This window comes from Coregonus clupeaformis, chromosome 26 (genome assembly GCF_020615455.1).
Source record: "Coregonus clupeaformis isolate EN_2021a chromosome 26, ASM2061545v1, whole genome shotgun sequence".
In the NCBI taxonomy this organism is placed as follows: Eukaryota; Metazoa; Chordata; class Actinopteri; order Salmoniformes; family Salmonidae; genus Coregonus; species Coregonus clupeaformis.
The window spans coordinates 36,533,438-36,554,549 of NC_059217.1; the positions used below are offsets into that span (position 1 = coordinate 36,533,438).

The 21,112-nt window shown below is 44.2% G+C and overlaps 2 protein-coding genes across 2 annotated transcripts in view; both read left to right on the top strand.

The window, feature by feature from the left end:
- Positions 1 to 12,200, top strand: part of abcc8 (ATP-binding cassette, sub-family C (CFTR/MRP), member 8) — a 162,222-nt gene extending 150,022 nt beyond the window's left edge. The window contains exons 35-39 of the mRNA XM_041849747.2: positions 1,095 to 1,203; positions 1,973 to 2,076; positions 6,389 to 6,522; positions 11,084 to 11,146; positions 11,795 to 12,200. Of these exons, the coding sequence (XP_041705681.1) occupies positions 1,095 to 1,203; positions 1,973 to 2,076; positions 6,389 to 6,522; positions 11,084 to 11,146; positions 11,795 to 11,932 (548 nt within the window). The 3' untranslated portion in view covers positions 11,933 to 12,200. The remainder of the gene's footprint in view (positions 1 to 1,094; positions 1,204 to 1,972; positions 2,077 to 6,388; positions 6,523 to 11,083; positions 11,147 to 11,794) is intronic.
- A 4,097-nt stretch (positions 12,201 to 16,297) lies between these two features.
- kcnj11 (potassium inwardly rectifying channel subfamily J member 11) lies at positions 16,298 to 18,366 on the top strand. Its single transcript, XM_041849748.2, has one exon. It carries the CDS (start codon positions 16,837 to 16,839, stop codon positions 18,004 to 18,006), a length of 1,170 nt encoding a protein of 389 aa, XP_041705682.1. The 5' UTR covers positions 16,298 to 16,836; the 3' UTR covers positions 18,007 to 18,366.
- The last annotated feature ends 2,746 nt before the right edge of the window (positions 18,367 to 21,112 follow it).

The window sequence follows — 21,112 nt, forward strand, 5'->3', positions numbered from 1 at the left end:
TTTTCTAATGATCAATTAGCCTTTTAAAATGATAAACTTGGATTAGCAAACACAACGTGTGATTGGAACACAGGACTGATGGTTGCTGATAATGGGCCTCTGTACGCCTATGTAGATATTCCATAAAAAATCAGCAGTTTCCAGCTACAATAGCCATTTACAACATTACCAATGTCTACACTGTATTTCTGATCTATTTTATGTTCTTTTAATGGACAAAAAAATTGCTTACAAAATTATTCTACAATGTAAAAAATAGTAAAAATAAAGAAAAACAACACTCAGGCTTCTACTTCCAGCTTATACATACTATATACCTTTTACGGACCCAATCTATTTTACAATAGTTATATTTTGTTTGTTTTTATTCCTGTCCTTCCTCTACCCTCAACCTCTCCCATCTATGTATGATCTCCATCCAGTTTTATTTCTCTTTGCCATATATTTTTAACTGTGCTGTTTCACAAAAGTTCTGAACCTATATACATTATACAGACACAGTATATTTTACATTTGTTATCTTGTTGCTATTAGTCCCACCCTTGAGCTCCATTCAACTCCTCACATCTATCTCTTAACACCATCCATTTGAATTTCTATTTGCGATATATTTTTCAACTGTGCTGCGGTGCTTCACAAAAGTTCTGAACCTTTCTATTCTCATAGTTTCTACAGATTGTAAATTAAAGATAAACATTTTTACTAAAAGTATTATTATATTATTGATCAATTGACTATGATTTTTCAAATCACCCAGTATTGCTATCTGCAGCGTTAGCTCCAGGTAAATGTTGCAATTCTTCAGCCATTGAACATGCACCTGTGGAACGGACAGTGCTACATATGGACAGTACCAAAATAAATGATCTAATGACTGTCTCTTTGAAAAATCTGCAGAGCTGGGAAGGTTGTATCCCCCATATATATATAACATTCTATTGGTTGCAAGAATTTTAATTGAAAAATTATACTTTTTGAATCTGGTGTTGTTTTGCGTATCAGTTCATAAACCATGTGCCATGGAATCGGTACATCAAAAATCGTAGGTTTATTGACAGGGTCATTTTAACATAGCTGGCCTTCTCTCCCAACAGGGCGTATCATCATCGATGACATTGACATTGCTAAGCTGCCTCTGCAGACTCTGAGGTCTAGATTCTCCATCATCCTCCAGGATCCCATCTTATTCAGCGGAACCATCCGGTAAGAGAACCCCCATACTACGGTTCCATCTAAATCAGTGTTCTTCTCTCCTGGTTCTGGAGGGGCAACAGTGTCTTCAGCATGGCTAGCGCCATTACACATGATTCAATCAATAAACTCATCATCAAAACCTGGATTAGCTGATTCAGGTGTTTTAGGGCTGGGCTGGAACAAAAGCCTGTAGGACAAAGAGTGAAGAACATTGAGACAGCATATAGGAAGTTAAGCCAAAAGTATTGAGGTATTGAGAGTAATGCAGCGTTGTGCTCCCAGCAGCAGCCGCGCCACACTACCTAGTGTGAGTTGTTTTAGGAGGGCAATAGAGAGACGGAAGCTACTTGTAACTGGGTCAGTTGGCCGACTGTTGAAACTTCAGAGAGTGTCATCTTAGGAGGTGTCTGATAACCGGATGCATCTCGGAAAAATCCAACACCAGTCATTTATTTTTGGACCGCTCAAAAGCTTGATGTTTTAGATGCACCCAGCTAAATGAAAAGTCAACTCAGGACAAGCCCAACATTCAAAAAAGAGAAACAGAAAAGTAATACAAGAAAGATGACTATGAATTAGATGAAATAATAGAAAACATCCTGGCAGTAAATAATGCATACTCCTTTGACACGATACATGAGTGGGATTTGAAGTAGCAGGTTATACTGTATCAAATCCTACTGGTATATGTTATTAGAATGTACTACTGGTCCAGTCCAATGACCCTGTGGTAAGGAGTGTGTGTGTGTATTTGTGCGTGTGTGTGTGAGATCATCAGGTTTAACCTGGACCCAGAGATAAAGGCTACAGACGACATGCTGTGGGAGGCTCTGGAGATCGCTCAGCTCAAACCTGTAGTCAAGACCTTACCAGGAGGACTGGGTAAGGAATGTGTGTGTGCGTGCGTGCGTGCATGCTCTGAAGTTCTAGCTTGTTTAGGTTGATGGAATTCTACATCGACTGAGGATGAAGGGTCACCATTATGTAGAATTATGTTGAATATACACTGCTCAAAAAAATTAAGGGAACACTTAAACAACACAATGTAACTCCAAGTCAATCACACTTCTGTGAAATCAAACTGTCCACTTAGGAAGCAACACTGCTTGACAATACATTTCACATGCTGTTGTGCAAATGGAATAGACAACAGGTGGAAATTATAGGCAATTAGCAAGACACCCCCAATAAAGGACTGGTTTTGCAGGTGGTGACCACAGACCACTTCTCAGTTCCTATGCTTCCTGGCTGATGTTTTGGTCACTTTTGAATGCTGGCGATGCTTTCACTCTAGTGGTAGCATGAGACGGAGTCTACAACCCACACAAGTGGCTCAGGTAGTGCAGCTCATCCAGGATGGCACATCAATGCGAGCTGTGGCAAGAAGGTTTGCTGTGTCTGTCAGCGTAGTGTCCAGAGCATGGAGGCGCTACCAGGAGACAGGCCAGTACATCAGGAGACGTGGAGGAGGCCGTAGGAGGGCAACAACCCAGCAGCAGGACTGCTACCTCCGCCTTTGTGCAAGGAGGAGCAGGAGGAGCACTGCCAGAGCCCTGCAAAATGACCTCCAGCAGGCCACAAATGTGCATGTGTCTGCTCAAACGGTCAGAAACAGACTCCATGAGGGTGGTATGAGGGCCCGACGTCCACAGGTGGGGGTTGTGCTTACAGCCCAACACCGTGCAGGACGTTTGGCATTTGCCAGAGAACACCAAGATTGGCAAATTCGCCACTGGCGCCCTGTGCTCTTCACAGATGAAAGCAGGTTCACACTGAGCACATGTGACAGAGTCTGGAGACGCCGTGGAGAACGTTCTGCTGCCTGCAACATCCTCCAGCATGACCGGTTTGGCGGTGGGTCAGTCATGGTGTGGGGTGGCATATCTTTGGGGGGCCGCACAGCCCTCCATGTGCTCGCCAGAGGTAGCCTGACTGCCATTAGGTACCGAGATGAGATCCTCAGACCCTTTGTGAGACCATATGCTGGTGCGGTTGGCCCTGGGTTCCTCCTAATGCAAGACAATGCTAGACCTCATGTGGCTGGAGTGTGTCAGCAGTTCCTGCAAGAGGAAGGCATTGATGCTATGGACCGCCCGTTCCCCAGACCTGAATCCAATTGAGCACATCTGGGACATCATGTCTCGCTCCATCCACCAACGCCACGTTGCACCACAGACTGTCCAGGAGTTGGCGGATGCTTTAGTCCAGGTCTGGGAGGAGATCCCTCAGGAGACCATCCGCCACCTCATCAGGAGCATGCCCAGGCGTTGTAGGGAGGTCATACAGGCACGTGGAGGCCACACACACTACTGAGCCTCATTTTGACTTGTTTTAAGGACATTACATCAAAGTTGGATCAGCCTGTAGTGTGGTTTTCCACTTTAATTTTGAGGATGACTCCAAATCCAGACCTCCATGGCTTGATAAATTTGATTTCCATTGATAATTTTTGTGTGATTTTGTTGTCAGCACATTCAACTATGTAAAGAAAAAAATATTTAATAAGATTATTTCATTCATTCAGATCTAGGATGTGTTATTTTAGTGTTCCCTTTATTTTTTTGAGCAGTGTAATAATGAACTACATTCATCAATCTGACTCCATTATTATGTGAATAAATGCAACAGGCCCTGTACATCTCTGGAGGTTCTAATCAAGGTAGAGCCTTCTATCACCTCTCAGTATGACTATAATGAACATGTGTCTATCTTGCACCATTTGGCAATTATTAAGAGGCTAGATACAAATAGCTAATCCTGGCAACCAGTGTTCTAGCATTAATTTATTGAGTCAAGTAGACCAGGGATGTCAAGATGGAATGCAAGCATGTACTATGTGTAGTGTAAATAACAACTACCAATAGACCTACTACATTTTTAACGTATAGTCAATCAAATAATTACTCTGTAATCAAGGAATCAAGGAACTCAATTCAACTAATAGGATTTATTAGTCATGAAAGAATTAACACTCAAACAATTAGTGTACCTGATGGTCAAATGCTGACCCTTCTACCTCCCGACGGAGTATTCAGCTGTTATCAGGTTCATGCTCTACAACATTTGCAGAGTACGACCCTACCTTACACAGAAAGCGGCACAGGTCCTAATCCAGGCACTTGTCATCTCCCGTCTGGATTACTGCAACTCAATGTTGGCTGGGCTCCCTGCCTGTGCCATTAAACCCCTACAACTTATCCAGAACGCTGCAGCTCGTCTGGTGTTCAACCTTCCCAAGTTCTCTCATGTCACCCCGCTCCTCCGCACACTCCACTGGCATCTACTACAAAACCATGGTGCTTGCCTACGGAGCTGTGAGGGGAACGGCACCTCCTTACCTTCAGGCTCTGATCAGACCCTACACCCAAGGTCACATGCACAAGTACAATGAAATGCCTTTCTTATAAGCTCCAAACCCAACGATGCAGTAATCAATAACAATGTAATACTAAAAATATCAAGGTAGAACAAAAACACACGAGAAATAAAAAAGAAGAAGAACAGGATAAAGTTAATTGTTGGGGTTAGAGTTTGCAAGAAAGGCATTTCATTGTACTTGTGCATGTGACATTAATAAACTTCAAACTTGAAACAATAAAACATATCACAATTCGTAGCTCTTTATGAACTCTTGAAACAATCCAAACTAGACAATTTAATTCACAGTAACATTCATTTCGTCGATTCAAGTTTTGATCAGTCTTCACACCTCTCCTGGCGTCAGTGACCCCAGGACTTCCGTGGGAACGTCTATTCCTGGATAATTGAGATGTAAATAACTCTCCTGTGAGATGCAAATATACAGCCATCCATCTAAACGATGTATTGAGTCCTCATACTGGGCCTCAGCGCCAGCAAGTTGCCAGTGTCACATTCTCTCATTCTTCCACCACACTTCAGAGATGAGAGCTGGTGCTTAATGAGATATAGATGTGTCGGTCTCATCATGTCCATCACTGGAAGAACAATTTATATGATTAGGAAAGCAGTAGATCTGTGCAGCACCTGCTCTGAGTTGACCCCGGATGAACCCTGCTGGCTGGTTAAGAGAGGTGCAGTGGGTTTGAGAGCAGTGGTGCCCTGACCAATCTCTCATCCTATCATACATCGTCTGATCTGTTGCAACATGTGGCATTTATCTCTAGTCTTTATAGTAGACTCTGGGATGTCAGGACAGCTATCTCTAGCCTTTATAGTAGACTCTGTGATGTCAGGACAGCTATCTCTAGCCTTTATAGTAGACTCTGTGATGTCAGGACAGCTATCTCTAGCCTTTATAGTAGACTCTGTGATGTCAGGACAGCTATCTCTAGCCTTTATAGTAGACTCTGTGATGTCAGGACAGCTATCTCTAGCCTTTATAGTAGACTCTGTGATGTCAGGACAGCTATCTCTAGCCTTTATAGTAGACTCTGTGATGTCAGGACAGCTATCTCTAGCCTTTATAGTAGACTCTGTGATGTCAGGACAGCTATCTCTAGCCTTTATAGTAGACTCTGTGATGTCAGGACAGCTATCTCTAGCCTTTATAGTAGACTCTGTGATGTCAGGACAGCTATCTCTAGCCTTTATAGTAGACTCTGTGATGTCAGGACAGCTATCTCTAGCCTTTATAGTAGACTCTGTGATGTCAGGACAGCTATCTCTAGCCTTTATAGTAGACTCTGTGATGTCAGGACAGCTATCTCTAGCCTTTATAGTAGACTCTGTATCGTGGCTGTATGATGTTAGTTAGTGCATCTCCAACCTTTAGACTCTCTCTCTCTCTGTTCTAGCAGAATAATGGCTGCAGGAAATTCTCACATGATGTACTCCAGTTATGACTGAGAAAAAGTGTGTGTGTGTGTGCCTGTGCGTGCGTTTGAGTGGTGGCTATACACACTGGACAGTGACAGAGAGATGTAGAGACTGAATTACTCAGCCCTACAGTTTCTGTTGGTATTCATTCCAGCTAAATGTTGGATTAGATGTTGATCAATGACCAGCCAGTTAAAAGGAGGTCAATTCACTCGACTGAGTTGACAAATCCATTTTCATGGGGTCAAGCACAAGTTTAACAACATTTATGTGATAAATTGTAGGTAATGTAACGTCATTGTAATACAAATGTCAGGCTACTGATACGTAAGGTGTAGTACAGTCCAGTATTATAAAGCAAGATGTGTTGAAGGTGATAATATTTGTTGTGTTGCAGACGCCACGGTGACAGAGGGAGGGGAGAACTTCAGCCAGGGCCAGAGACAGCTCTTCTGTCTGGCCAGAGCCTTCGTCAGGAAGTCTAGCATCCTCATCATGGATGAAGCCACAGCCTCTATAGACATGGCCACGGTGAGGCAGAATTATGTGTGTGTGGAGAAGGGATGGGGGTGTGGAGAAGGGGTGGGAGTGTGGAGAAGGGGAGGGAGTGTGGAGAAGGGAAGGGAGTGGAGAAGGGAGATGGTGTGGAGAAGGGGAGGGGGGTGTGGAGAAGGGGAGGGAGTGTGGAGAAGGGGAGGGAGTGTGGAGAAGGGAAGGGAGTGGAGAAGGGAGATGGTGTGGAGAAGGGGAGGGGGTGTGGAGAAGGGGAGGGAGTGTGGAGAAGGGAAGGGAGTGTGGAGAAGGGGAGGGAGTGTGGAGAAGGGAAGGGAGTGTGGAGAAGGGAAGGGAGTGTGGAGAAGGGAGATGGTGTGGAGAAGGGGAGGGGGTGTGGAGAAGGGAAGGGAGTGTGGAGAAGGGGAGGGAGTGTGGAGAAGGGGAGGGGGTGTGGAGAAGGGGAGGGAGTGTGGAGAAGGGAAGGGAGTGTGGAGAAGGGAGATGGTGTGGAGAAGGGGAGGGGGTGTGGAGAAGGGGAGGGAGTGTGGAGAAGGGAAGGGAGTGTGGAGAAGGGGAGGGAGTGTGGAGAAGGGGAGGGAGTGTGGAGAAGGGGAGGGAGTGTGGAGAAGGGAAGGGAGTGTGGAGAAGGGAGATGGTGTGGAGAAGGGGAGGGGGTGTGGAGAAGGGAGACGGTGTGGAGCTGGGGAGGGAGTGTGGAGAAGGGGAGGGGGTGTGGAGAAGGGGAGGGAGTGTGGAGAAGGGAGACGGTGTGGAGCTGGGGAGGGAGTGTGGAGAAGGGAGACAGTGTGGAGAAGGGGAGGGAGTGTAGAGAAGGGAAAGGAGTGTGGAGAAGGTTTAGGGTGAAAAATGAGGAGAGGGGGAGGTGTATGGTGATGGGTAAAATGAGGAGAGGGGGAGGTGTAGGGTGGTGTGTAAAAGGAGGAGAGGGGGAGGTGTAGGGTGATGTGTAAAAGGAGGAGAGGGGGAGGTGTAGGGTGATGGGTGATGGGTAAAATGAGGAGAGGGGGAGGTGTAGGGTGATGGGTGATGGGTAAAAGGAGGAGAGGGGGAGGTGTAGGATTAAAGAGAGGATAAAGTAATTATTCTATAGATGGATGGGGACAATAGAGGTATATTGAAAGGGGAGAGGAGGAGAAGAGAGGCCTAGGGCAACAGTGGGAGCGGGACTGAATGAATGGGTGCTTGCTAAATAGGTTCATTTCACTGCTGCACACTGGCTGCACACATACAAATGCACGTACACACCACACACACTCATACGGACGAGAGCACATTCACGCACAGTCACACTTAAGCGACCTGTCACAACGAGGGACTGCACTGCCTCACAGTAGCACAGGAGTAACCCTGGGGAAATGAAGCATATCTTAAACAGGAGACTGAAGGGATGCAGAGAGATTGGACAGAATTAGAGTCAGGAGAAGTGATGTTTTGTGTTGACATAGAGGTTGAGGTGTGGGGAAATTCTGGTAACTAGAGAATCCTTCCATTGATAGTGAGCCTCAATCTTCGAATACTCCAATAATCTGGTGACTCTTTGGTATTACTTGTGTTTATTACACACATATGGCAATATAAAACTTGTTTTAATCAAATGGGGACGATTCAGGATGCATAACGGCCTTTGCAGGCGTGGTTCTGGGATACTTGGGACGTCCCTACCCCATTGAAGTTTACATTTTAAATGGTTACGGTAAGGGTTGTGGTTAGGGTAAGGGTTAAGGTTAGGGTTAGGGTAGGGATGTCCTAAGGTTCCCGGATAGCACTATCCATACATTTAATTCAACTGCTGGAAAGTATTTATGGATAAATAAATACAACTTTTGAAACGCCTTTACCCACAAAATATATTGGTGAATAAAAAATACAGTGGTTTGATTCATCCTGAAAGTTGCCATATATTCAATTGTTTAAGCCATGAAATATTGGAGGTAGTCTATATAGTAGTCCTACAGTGGGGAAAAAAAGTATTTAGTCAGAAACCAATTGTGCAAGTTCTCCCACTTAAAAAGATGAGAGAGGCCTGTAATTTTCATCATAGGTACACGTCAACTATGACAGACAAATTGAGAAAAAAAAATCCAGAAAATCACATTGTAGGATTTTTAATGAATTTATTTGCAAATTATGGTGGAAAATAAGTATTTGGTCACCTACAAACAAGCAAGATTTCTGTCTCTCACAGACCTGTAACTTCTTCTTTAAGAGGGTCCTCTGTCCTCCACTCGTTACCTGTATTAATGGCACTTGTTTGAACTTGTTATCAGTATAAAAGACACCTGTCCACAACCTCAAACAGTCACACTCCAAACTCCACTATGGCCAAGACCAAAGAGCTGTCAAAGGACACCAGAAACAAAATTGTAGACCTGCACCAGGCTGGGAAGACTGAATCTGCAATAGGTAAGCAGCTTGGTTTGAAGAAATCAACTGTGGGAGCAGTTATTAGGAAATGGAAGACATACAAGACCACTGATAATCTCCCTCGATCTGGGGCTCCACGCAAGATCTCACCCCGTGGGGTCAAATTGATCACAAGAACGGTGAGCAAAAATCCCAGAACCACACGGGGGACCTAGTGAATGACCTGCAGAGAGCTGGGACCAAAGTAACAAAGCCTACCATCAGTAACACACTACGCCGCCAGGGACTCAAATCCTGCAGTGCCAGACGTGTCCCCCTGCTTAAGCCAGTACATGTCCAGGCCCGTCTGAAGTTTGCTAGAGTGCATTTGGATGATCCAGAAGAGGATTGGGAGAATGTCATATGGTCAGATGAAACCAAAATATAACTTTTTGGTAAAAACTCAACTCGTCGTGTTTGGAGGACAAAGAATGCTGAGTTGCATCCAAAGAACACCATACCTACTGTGAAGCATGGAGGTGGAAACATCATGCTTTGGGGCTGTTTTTCTGCAAAGGGACCAGGACGACTGATCCGTGTAAAGGAAAGAATGAATGGGGCCATGTATCGTGAGATTTTGAGTGAAAACCTCCTTCCATCAGCAAGGGCATTGAAGATGAAACGTGGCTGGGTCTTTCAGCATGACAATGATCCCAAACACACCGCCCGGGCAACGAAGGAGTGGCTTCGTAAGAAGCATTTCAAGGTCCTGGAGTGGTCTAGCCAGTCTCCAGATCTCAACCCCATAGAAAATCTTTGGAGGGAGTTGAAAGTCCGTGTTGCCCAGCGACAGCCCCAAAACATCACTGCTCTAGAGGAGATCTGCATGGAGGAATGGGCCAAAATACCAGCAACAGTGTGTGAAAACCTTGTGAAGACTTACAGAAAACGTTTGACCTGTGTCATTGCCAACAAAGGGTATATAACAAAGTATTGACAAAACTTTTGTTATTGACCAAATACTTATTTTCCACCATAATTTGCAAATAAATTCATAAAAAATCCTATAATGTGATTTTCTGGATTTTTTTTTCTCATTTTGTCTTTCATAGTTGACGTGTACCTATGATGAAAATTACAGGCCTCTCTCATCTTTTTAAGTGGGAGAACTTGCACAATTGGTGGCTGACTAAATACTTTTTTGCCCCACTGTATACATCTACCCTAATAATCCTCTAATCATGGAACAGTGATGACAACGGTCCAGTCATCCTGAACCATACACGGATTTTCTGCGTTCCATAATGATTCAAATAGGCTACATTTCCCAAATATTGCACAGCTTGTAATAAGTTATCCTAATATGATCCACTATTGCTAGCGATCTTCAGGAACAACCACAAATGTGACAGAGGAAATAAAGTTGAACTAACAATGGAATGGAATGACGCAAAATGTAAAGAAACTAAAGCTAAAGAGACAGTTATGTGTGTGGGTATAACTAAGGGTGACTACCGATAGTGGCTAATATTTAACACAATACAAATTGTTAAAAAAAATGAAAAAAAGTGAAAAGTCTGGGCATATAATTAAAACATCATAGAAATCATAAATCAACTCTGTAGATTTGGCACTATACTGTCATTTGCGCATGGCTACAGAAACCAATAGCTCGGGTCTCCACATTTCATCTCTGCAAGTTATAAGGCCAGTATTTTAATAAACTTAATTGTGGAAAAGGTGATATGTTGATATGCTTCAGTTTGCTGCCATATGACTGGTTTCACATTTATTTATATCAGAAAAAAGAAAGTAGATGTTGTTCTACTTGGAACCGACAGGTTGCTCGACCTTATTCATCGTTTCATCGCGCATAAAGGTGAATTATTAGGGAATTAAGTCAAGGTCAGAATACAGTGTTTCTGTAGACACACCTCCGCCACACCTTCATTTATTCGATCTCCACCCCAAATGAATAGCGGGTGAATAGCATGCTATTCACAAACTTAAGTTCAAGGTCAGAATACATTTAGAGAGAAAAGTGCATTAAACCTGAATTACGTTCCATTTACATGCGCTTAACTGGGGTCGGAATTCCCCCCATAGTGAAGGCACAAACTATTTGACTTTTTTTAAGTACAGTGTACTCTGCATAAGAATCATGGATATAAGAACGTCATGTTACTACAGGCTCATCTTCTGCCTTGGTCTTGTGACTGTATTGTGCCTACAGGAGAGCATCCTCCAGAAAGTGGTGATGACTGCCTTCGCTGACAGAACAGTGGTTACCATAGCAGTAAGTATCTCTGTTGGAAGCTCCCCAGTTCGGTCTCACCGACAAGAAAGCCGATACATCCTGACATGCACTGACATCAGGTGACCACTGGAGACTTATGATATATTGAGCGCCAGTAGCTCTTCTGCTATGACCTTCATGCAAGTGGTTGCAAGGTTATAACATAGATATAGGATGGGTGGAACTGGGTAAATAGAGATAGAAGTGGAATCTGAACTGGTAACGCAGGAGGGTCCAGCTCTAGTCCTGGAGTGCCACCGTCCTGCTGGTTTGTGTTTTTCTATTGGACTGCATTCTGTGAGAGCAAACATGCTTTTTATGCACTTAGAAGTTAGAATAACAAGAGTCAAAAGTGACTGCCAGGCAGCCATGGTGGTATCCCATGGGGAAGTGATATGGAGAGAGGACCCTAGGAGACGGTGCACAACGCTGGTCCTCAGGGAAGGTAGCAAGGTAGGGTAGATCCCTGAAAGATCACTGAAATGTATCTTTAGTAGGTCTATGGTGGTCATAGTGTGCGGAGCATGTACAGTATATTTGTATTCTATGTAACCCCGAAGACGGAAGTTGTTAAAAACGTTTATATTTCTCCCTAACCTCATGTTTCTTTCGTTCTTTCGTTCTCTCCTCTTTTCTTTCTCTACTCAGCATCGTGTCCACACCATCCTGAACGCAGACCTGGTGATAGTGATGAAGAGAGGGATCATTCTAGAATACGACAGACCCCAGGCACTGCTGGAGAAAGAAGACAGCGTCTTCGCCTCATTTGTCAAGGCGGACAAGTGACCGATGAGGAAGAGGGAGGAAATTCAAAGTGCATTTGAAGAGCTAATTTCCAAAACGCTATATCCACAAATTTTTCACATTTGTGTTTTTTCATCAGAAATGATTGCTTATGGGTACGTTCATGTGTGTGTAAAATAGTACTGTTCTTAGATTTTGTATTAATAGATTTTTGATGTGTATGAAATTAGTTTTTGCTAAATGCTATATATCCATTGTTTAGCTGGAATGGAATGTTCGTATCCTGTATATTTGACTGAAATGTGGTTGTCTCACCTAGCCATCTTAAGATGAATGCACTTACTGTAAGTCGCTCTGGATAAGAGCATCTGCTAAATGACTAATATGTCAAATGTAAATGTTTTACATACAGATCTCATATTACTGTATTGACTTATTTTCTAAAACATGTTTTAAATATTTATGTCACAAATTTATAATTTGTACATTTCTTTGTTAAAAATGTAGTTATTTGTTACATTTGACTGTGTAGGCGGATATATAGCATTTTGCAAAAAAACATGATTATTTGTCTCTCTGAAATGAAACCATCCCCCTCCACTCTGGAGCCAGAGCAGTCCGTTCCACCGGTGCCTGATCCAGCTCCGGTCAGCGGCTCCACTCCGGAGCCAGAGCAGTTCGCTCCACCGTCGTCGGGTCCAGCTCCAGTCAGCGGTTCCAGTCCAGACCCAGACGTCAGCCCCTCTCCAGGTTCGGGGTCTCCCACACCAGGGTCCAGACAGGGCTTGGTACTTCGTGGGAGGAAGGAGAGGGGAAGCAGCGCGCCGAGGTCCAGACCAGACCAGGGGCGCAACAGGGAGGCGGAGAGTAAGTGGTCGTCATGCCCTGAGCCGGATCCGCCTCCGAGGCGGAATGGCCACCCGGCCCCTACCCTGTTATGTTTATGTTGTGCGGTCGGAGTCCGCACCTTTGGGGGAGGGTACTGTCATGCCCTGACTCTGGGGACTCGTATTTGTTGAGTCAGGGTGTGTATTTTCTGTGTGGTATGTACTATGTTGTATTTTCTAGGGTTAGATCTAGATCGTCTAGATCTATGTTGGCCGGTGTGGTTCCCAATCAGAGGCAGCTGTCGCTCGTTGTCTCTGATTGGGGACCATACTTACTTACTGTATTGACTTATTTTCTAAAACATGTTTTAAATATTTATGTCACAAATTTATAAGTTGTACATTTCTTTGTTAAAAATGTAGTTATTTGTTACATTTGACTGTGTAGGCGGATATAGAGCATTTTGCAAAATAACATGATTATTTGTCTCTCTGAAATGAAACCATCAAGTGATAGATTTTAAACAAATACATGTCTGTCATTGAACAACCCCATGCAATGATTAGATAGTGAAAAAACACACCAATCTCTTTCAGAAGTTCTTTAATCAAGAAAAGCTAATTTATCAACATTTCTGAAAATTGATATATATAGCATTTTAGAATGAAACTCTTTACTTGGACCATGGGCTGTATATTATTATTTTATTTTCTAATCCTGTATGATATTTGTACATAAAATGTTCATTCTTTGTTAATAAAAAGCATAAATAATCATTGCGCAGCAGTGTTTTGCCAACAGTTTATTGACTGGAAGGTGGTTTTGTGTGACCTCACAATGTACAAAGCCAAACGAGTCAGCTGTGGAAGTCTGGGTTAGAATGACACGTTAACTGACTCTGGGAGGTGTTCTAGAAATACGGAATAGTATCTAGCTGAAGCAGCTCCCAGACAGACAAAAGTCCCAGGAACAGTATGTCTTTTTGGAGTTAAGAGTTAGGTTAGGGTTGGGGTTCATGTAAGCATTGGACTTGAGGTTAAGTCCTGTGGAACAGGTGACACCAGGGTATCCCAGTGCCTGCAATGTGAAAGTGACTGCTGCAAGCAGGGTTTATATTTGTCGTGTTTATGGGAATGCCAAGGTCAATATTAACATTTATGGAGTCCCCTGGTTTGTTATGGGGGCCCACAGCACCCATGGACATTCTGGAAATGTGAACCCAGTTCAGCATGGGTGTTGTGTGTTGTGACTGAGGGAGAGACACAAGGGATGTCAGAAACAAAAGATTTAGGACCTGAATCATAGCCTTGTAAACAGCATGAGAGAGATTGAGATTCCATGTGTATGTAATGGGCCTTCTCCAAGGTTGCTGGATAATGGTCCACGAACACCAACACAGTCGTGAAGAGGCCACGACAACACCTCTTCCCCCTCAGGAGGCTGAAAAGATTTGTCATGGGCCCTCAGATCCTCAAAAAGTTATACAGCTGCACCATTGAGAGCATCTTGACTGGCTGTACCACCGCTTGGTATGGCAACTGCTTGGCATCCGACTGCAAGGCGCTACAGAGGATAGTGCGTATGGCCCAGTACATCACTGAGGCCGAGCTCCGTGCCATCCAGCACCTCTATACCAGGCGGTGTCAGAGGAACGCCCTAAAGAAATGTCAAAGACTCCAGCCACCAAAGTCATAGACTTTTCTCTCTGCTACTGCACGGCAAGCGGTACCGATGCACCAAGTCTGGAACCAACAGGGCCCTGAACAGCTTCTACCCCCAAGCCATAAGATGACTACATAATTGTTTAAATAGTTAACCAAATAGCTATGCTGACTATGTGCATTGACCCTTTTTGCACCAACTTTTTTGACTCATCACACACACTGCTGTTAGTTTATTATCTGTCACTTATTCCTTGTTATATGTACATATCTAGCTAAATTACCTCGTACCCCTGCACATCGACTCAGTACTGGTACCCTGGGTATACAGCCAAGTTACTTTTAGTATTACGTGTTTTACTTTTCTATTATTTCTCTATTTTCTTTCTCTGCATTGTTGGGAAGGACCCCTAAGTAAGCATGTCACTGTTAGTCTACACCTGTTGTTTTCGAAGCATGTGACAAATACAATTTGATTTGCTCCAAAGCTCTGGAACTCCAGCCATCCGTGACTCTGAGTCCATCACCATCTTTCAGTCCCTCTTAAAGCCCCACCTCTTCACCTTCTTATCAATATATTATGTCATTAGTGTTCGGGAAGATTGTCTATAATTGAGAATGAATAAATAGCCTTCTATATGTGAAAACGTTCGAATTAGACTATTCGAGTAGAAACATTGATGAACTAAATGTAGTTAATTGATCCCTAGAGAGGGAAATGCCATCAACATAACCCAGGCTTACAGATGATCAAGTACAGCTGAAAGAGGAAAAGTTTCTTCTGCCTAATGCCTTCCCAGCTCTCGTTTCAGTCATGTCACACCAGATCGACACCAGGTCCTCAGGACTCCGGGAGATGCCTTCAATACCGGCCATTAGGGGCAACATGAGCCTCTATTACCATCTAGTAAAAATAATAATCAATAATTGATTGGACTTATACAACACTTTTTCTAGACACCCAAAGCGCTTTAAGGGGGAAGCTCACCTCACCCACCACCAATGTGTAGCACCCAATGTGTTGGGGCAGAATGCTGACCACACATCAGCTAATGTATCAGGTGGAGAGGTGAGGAGTGATATATGCCAATTAGGAATGAGGGGGATGATTAGGTGGCATTGATGGAAATGGGACCAGGTTGGGAATTTAGCCAGGACATCGGGGTTAACACCCCTACTCTTACGATAAGTGCCATGGGATCTTTAGTGATCACAGAGAGTAAGAACACATTTAACATCCTATCCGAAAGACGGCATCCTACGCAGGGCGATGCCCCCATCACTACCCTGGGGCATTGGGATTTGATCTTAAGACCAGAGGGAAGAGTTCCGCCTTTTGGCCCTCCAACACCACTTCCAGCAGCATCTTGTCTAGCTTCAGCGGCAAGCGAGCAGTGGAATTCATGCCTAAATTTAACCGTCAAGATGTTCTGTTTTAATACTAACCCTATCCCAAACCTTTACCTTAACCAGTTGGAATGAATGGCTAAACTGACCCCCCCCCCCCCCCAGGACAAATATTGAATACTGAAGTGAGACCATGAGATCTTGGTGCTCATTCAGCAACACTAGCCTGCCTGCCTCCCATAGAGATAGTTACACATCATTGTATCTGTCCCATTATGGCATCTGTGAGAGCACAGGCACTGCCATTAAGGCCATCTCCATTTTGAAGTAGTCCATGTTCTTCTTCTACTACTTCTATGAGTTGGCAAGCAAACTGAAAGGGTGCATACTGCCACTTGGAGTGTGTTGTTTGAACAGGTTTAAAGCCAAGGTTGGCGATTTACTGCCACCTGCAGTTATACTTCATTGGCTGATCCCTCCTGGTGACCTGGATGGAATCATGTGATCCTTCCTTAACCCATAGGAAGCCCCACCCAGTAGACTACTTCAAAAAGGTGAAAGTCCTTTAAAATGGCCTTTTGGGCAATAGAGTCCTCTATGCATCTCTATGCTGCCTCATCAGAACAATGGGGCCGGGGGTAGTTGTATCACCTCTGGGTAAAACACACGGGTTAGTAGACAATTACACCACTCCTGTTGCGATATATGTACCTCGTTAAAAGTTGGCCTATACATGAGAGAATTCTGTTTTCATCGTGTGAAAAGCGCTCCAGACCGGTGCGTCAACTGCGATGGAAATATCGAGTTGCAGTTCGTGACTGACAGCGGCAGCTGAATCTTTTCATGAGACCTGGACGGCTATGGTGGTGCCCCTGCCTAACCGATGTGAGGAGCACACATACTTTTAGAAACTAGATGACAGCACAACACTCTCTCCGGCCAGCTGCTATCATTCGGAAGAGAACTGTCACGGGAGGTTAACCTTCGGTTAGAAGACACAGTTGAGAAAAGGAATTCATTAGCCTATATATTTCATCAAGAGAAGAGGTAGCTAATCTGCGTAATCTAAAGCAAGTGGTCACGGGGTGAATAGTAGGCTATGGGAGCATTATGCTTTCCCGTAAAGGACTGATCCCGGACGACTACTTGCTGACCCGCTTGGCTGAGGATGTCCAGCAGCCTAAATTCAAGGCGAGTAAAGCGCGGAAGGCTCGGTTCGTCGCCAAAAACGGAACCTGTAATGTGGCCCACACGAACATTCGCGAACAGGGACGGTTCCTACAGGATGTTTTCACCACTTTAGTGGATCTAAAATGGCTTCACACACTTATCATTTTCACCATGTCATTTCTGTGCAGCTGGCTGCTGTTTGCAATGGTTTGGTGGCTCATTGCCTTTGCGCACGGTGACCTGGATCTAAAGGGTGACGACTTTGTCCCGTGCGTAACGGACATCCACTCCTTCGCCTCTGCGTTCCTATTCTCCATCGAGGTACAGGTGACCATCGGGTTCGGGGGGCGCATGGTTACAGAGGAATGCTTGTCTGCCATAGTGGTCCTCATTATTCAGAACATAGTGGGCTTGCTGATTAACGCAATCATGCTGGGGTGTATCTTTATGAAGACGGCCCAGGCCAACCGTCGCGCCGAGACGCTGATCTTCAGCAAGCACGCCGTCATCTCCATACGAAATAACAAGCTGTGCTTTATGATCCGTTTAGGGGACCTGCGGAAGAGCATGATCATCAGTGCCACCGTGCGGATGCAGGTGGTAAGGCGCAGCACCACTTTGGAGGGCGAAGTGGTCCCACTAGACCAGATAGACATTCACATGGACAACCCCGTGGGGACCAACGGTATTTTCCTGGTGGCCCCTCTCATCATATGCCACGTTATTAACAAAGACAGCCCGCTCTACGAGCTGTCGCCAACGGATTTACAAAATAATGACATCGAAGTGATAGTGGTGCTGGAGGGGGTTGTGGAGACCACGGGTATAACCACCCAGGCCCGGACATCCTACCTGTCCGATGAGATACTGTGGGGGAAGCGCTTTGTGCCCACTATATCCGAGGAGGAGGGCATGTATGCGGTGGACTATTCTAAATTCGGGAACACAGTTAGAGTAGCGACACCCAGCAGCAGTGCCAAGAAGCTGGATGAGGAGGGAGGCATCGCCAGGTTTAAACTGCACGAGCACGCGACCCCGCGGCCGTCCGTGAGAAGGCGGCGGCTCTCACTGCGCATGAAGCAATACAGCACCATCAGCCCACTAGCCTAAATAGCGTACTTTTACAGGTATAAAGGAGTTGATATTACCATTGCATTTTGTATATGAAAGTAATATATTTGTATTACCTATTGAATTTTAATGGATCTTTCTGTATACTACAGAAATGAAATGTTTATTATGTCCTAGCAGTGTTCTTATTCTGTACAATGGCACCTATAGGGTGTGCAGACTTTTTTTTCTTGCCCAGTCCTAACACACCTGCTTCAACCAAGGACGTTAGCAATAGCGGTGAGTGGGTAAAATCACCGGGGAAGCCAGAAAAGAAAAATCCATATTACAACATACAGTGGGGAGAACAAGTATTTGATACACTGCCGATTTTGCAGGTTTTCCTACTTACAAAGCATGTAGAGGTCTGTCATATGTATCATAGGTACACTTCAACTGTGAGAGACGGAATCTAAAACAAAAATCCAGAAAATCACATTGTATGATTTTAAAGTAATTTATTAGCATTTTATTGCATGACATAAGTATTTGATCACCTACCAACCAGTAAGAATTCCAGCTCTCACAGACCTGTTAGTTTTTCTTTAAGAAGCCCTCCTTTTCTCCACTCATTACCTGTATTAACTGCACCTGTTTGAACTTGTTACCTGTATAAAAGACACCTGTCCACACACTCAATCAAAGACTCCAACCTCTCCACAATGGCCAAGACCAGAGAGCTGTGTAAGGACATCAGGGATAAAATTGTAGACCTGCACAAGGCTGGGATGGGCTACAGGACAATAGGCAAGCAGCTTGGTGAGAAGGAAACAACTGTTGGCGCAATTATTAGAAAATGGAAGAAGTTCAAGATGACGGTCAATCACCCTCGGTCTGGGGCTCCATGCAAGATCTCACCTCGTGGGGCATCAATGATCATGAGGAAGGTGAGGGATCAGCCCATAACTACACGGCAGGAGCTGGTCAATGACCTGAAGAGAGCTGGGACCACAGTCTCAAAGAAAACCATTAGTAAGGTCCCCCTGCTCAAGCCAGCGCATGTCCAGGCCCGTCTTAAGTTTGCCAATGACCATCTGGATGATCCAGAGGAGGAATGGGAGAAGGTCATGTGGTCTGATGAGACAAAAATAGAGCTTTTTGGTCTAAACTCCCCTCGCCGTGTTTGGAGGAAGAAGAAGGATGAGTACAACCCCAAGAACACCATCCCAACTGTGAAGCATGGAGGTGGAAACATAATTCTTTGGAGATGCTTTTCTGCAAAGGGGATAGGATGACTGCACCGTATTGAGGGGAGGATGGATGGGGCCATGTATCGCGAGATCTTGGCCAACAACCTCCTTCCCTCAGTAAGAGCATTGAAGATGGGTCGTGGCTGGGTCTTCCAGCATGACAACGACCCGAAACACACAGCCAGGGCAACTAAGGAGTGGCTCCGTAAGAAGCATCTCAAGGTCCTGGAGTGGCCTAGCCAGTCTCCAGACCTGAACCCAATAGAAAATCTTTGGAGGGAGCTGAAAGTCCGTATTGCCCAGCGACAGCCCCGAAACCTGAAGGATCTGGAGAAGGTCTGTATGGAGGAGTGGGCCAAAATCCCTGCTGCAGTGTGTGCAAACCTGGTCAAGACCTACAGGAAACATATGATCTCTGTAATTGCAAACAAAGGTTTCTGTACCAAATATTAAGTTCTGCTTTTCTGATGTATCAAATACTTATGTCATGCAATAAAATGCAAATTAATGACTTAAAAATCATACAATGTGATTTTCTGGATTTTTGTTTTAGATTCCGTCTCTCACAGTTGAAGTGTACCTATGATAAAAATGACAGACCTCTACATGCTTTGTAAGTAGGAAAACCTGCAAAATCGGCAGTGTATCAAATACTTGTTCTCCCCACTGTATGTGTTGTGATAATTGCATTGTTTGCTCTATAACCTGTAAGTTCATATGCCTTGCGACCGTGATATATGCCTAAGGCTGAGACAATAAGAAGACACAGTGGCAGAATAAATTCAACCACACCTTTGTTTCATCACAAAACCGGAGAGCAACCTCTGTCCAGTGAAGTCCATAAAGCATATTGCATGTAACAAACAGTTACATGACCATCGTCAAGAAAGTTAATGTTTCCGACATTTTCGGACTACTAAACAACCATGGAGAGTTACTGCAAGTTGCAAAGGAAACAGGAGCAGCACCATTTCAACTTCAACAAATCACCTATGCTTAGTCTGGCCATGGTTCTGATTTGTGTGTGTTTGTGCAAGAAATAGAGTACCATAGTATGAGTCATAATACCCATAAAACCTAGCGGTCAAACAAGGAAATGGTTCCAATCGTTTTTTCCACCATTAATTTTTCCCCATAGGAGATTGTAGAAACACTTAAAATATGGGCTGTGCTTCGTGTAGGCTTACCCAGGAGTGACGTTTTGATAACCGTGTAAATCTCTCTAGGACAAGGTGACTTTTATCAAAATATTTCCCTGTATTTACCCCAAAATAAAATACTAATTAGCTGCTGTGTCTATCATATAGAACTACAAATGCCATGATCTGAACGAGACTGCCGAATCGAGGCAAAGGTAAGAATCTCTGGATTAACATGTAATGTTAGGTCAATTTAGTAATGAATAAATTGGCAAAACGTCTTTAAATGGACAATTCTGTGAACTGTCTTGTGCAAGTTTTAAATTGACACACCACGGTCAGCTAGAGGTGACGTGGAGGAGCTTGCAGGGATTCTTGCTTGAGAAATGTATCTTCGCTAAGAAGCCTTTTTTGTTTCTTTGTGACCATTTTATATGAAAATAATCACAGTAAGGTACTTAGTTGTTACCCAGAAATGATTTGAAATCGAGATAAAAACGGATGCATTGGCACTTTAAATAAATAGAATGGTTAAATTAGCATTATTTAGAACCCTCCGAAAATGTGTCTTTTGTTGCATTTAAAGCTGCAATATGTAACTTTTTGTGAGACCCGGGTATTATGACTCATAGAAATGTGAGTTATAGATCTGCCATTCTCATTGAAAGCAATTCTAAGAAGCGTATTCTCTCATTCAGGGGGTTGAGCCCCCCCCTCCCCCTCCTCATTCAGGGGAGTTCATTCCCCTCCCCACCCCCGTAATTACCACTCAGTGCT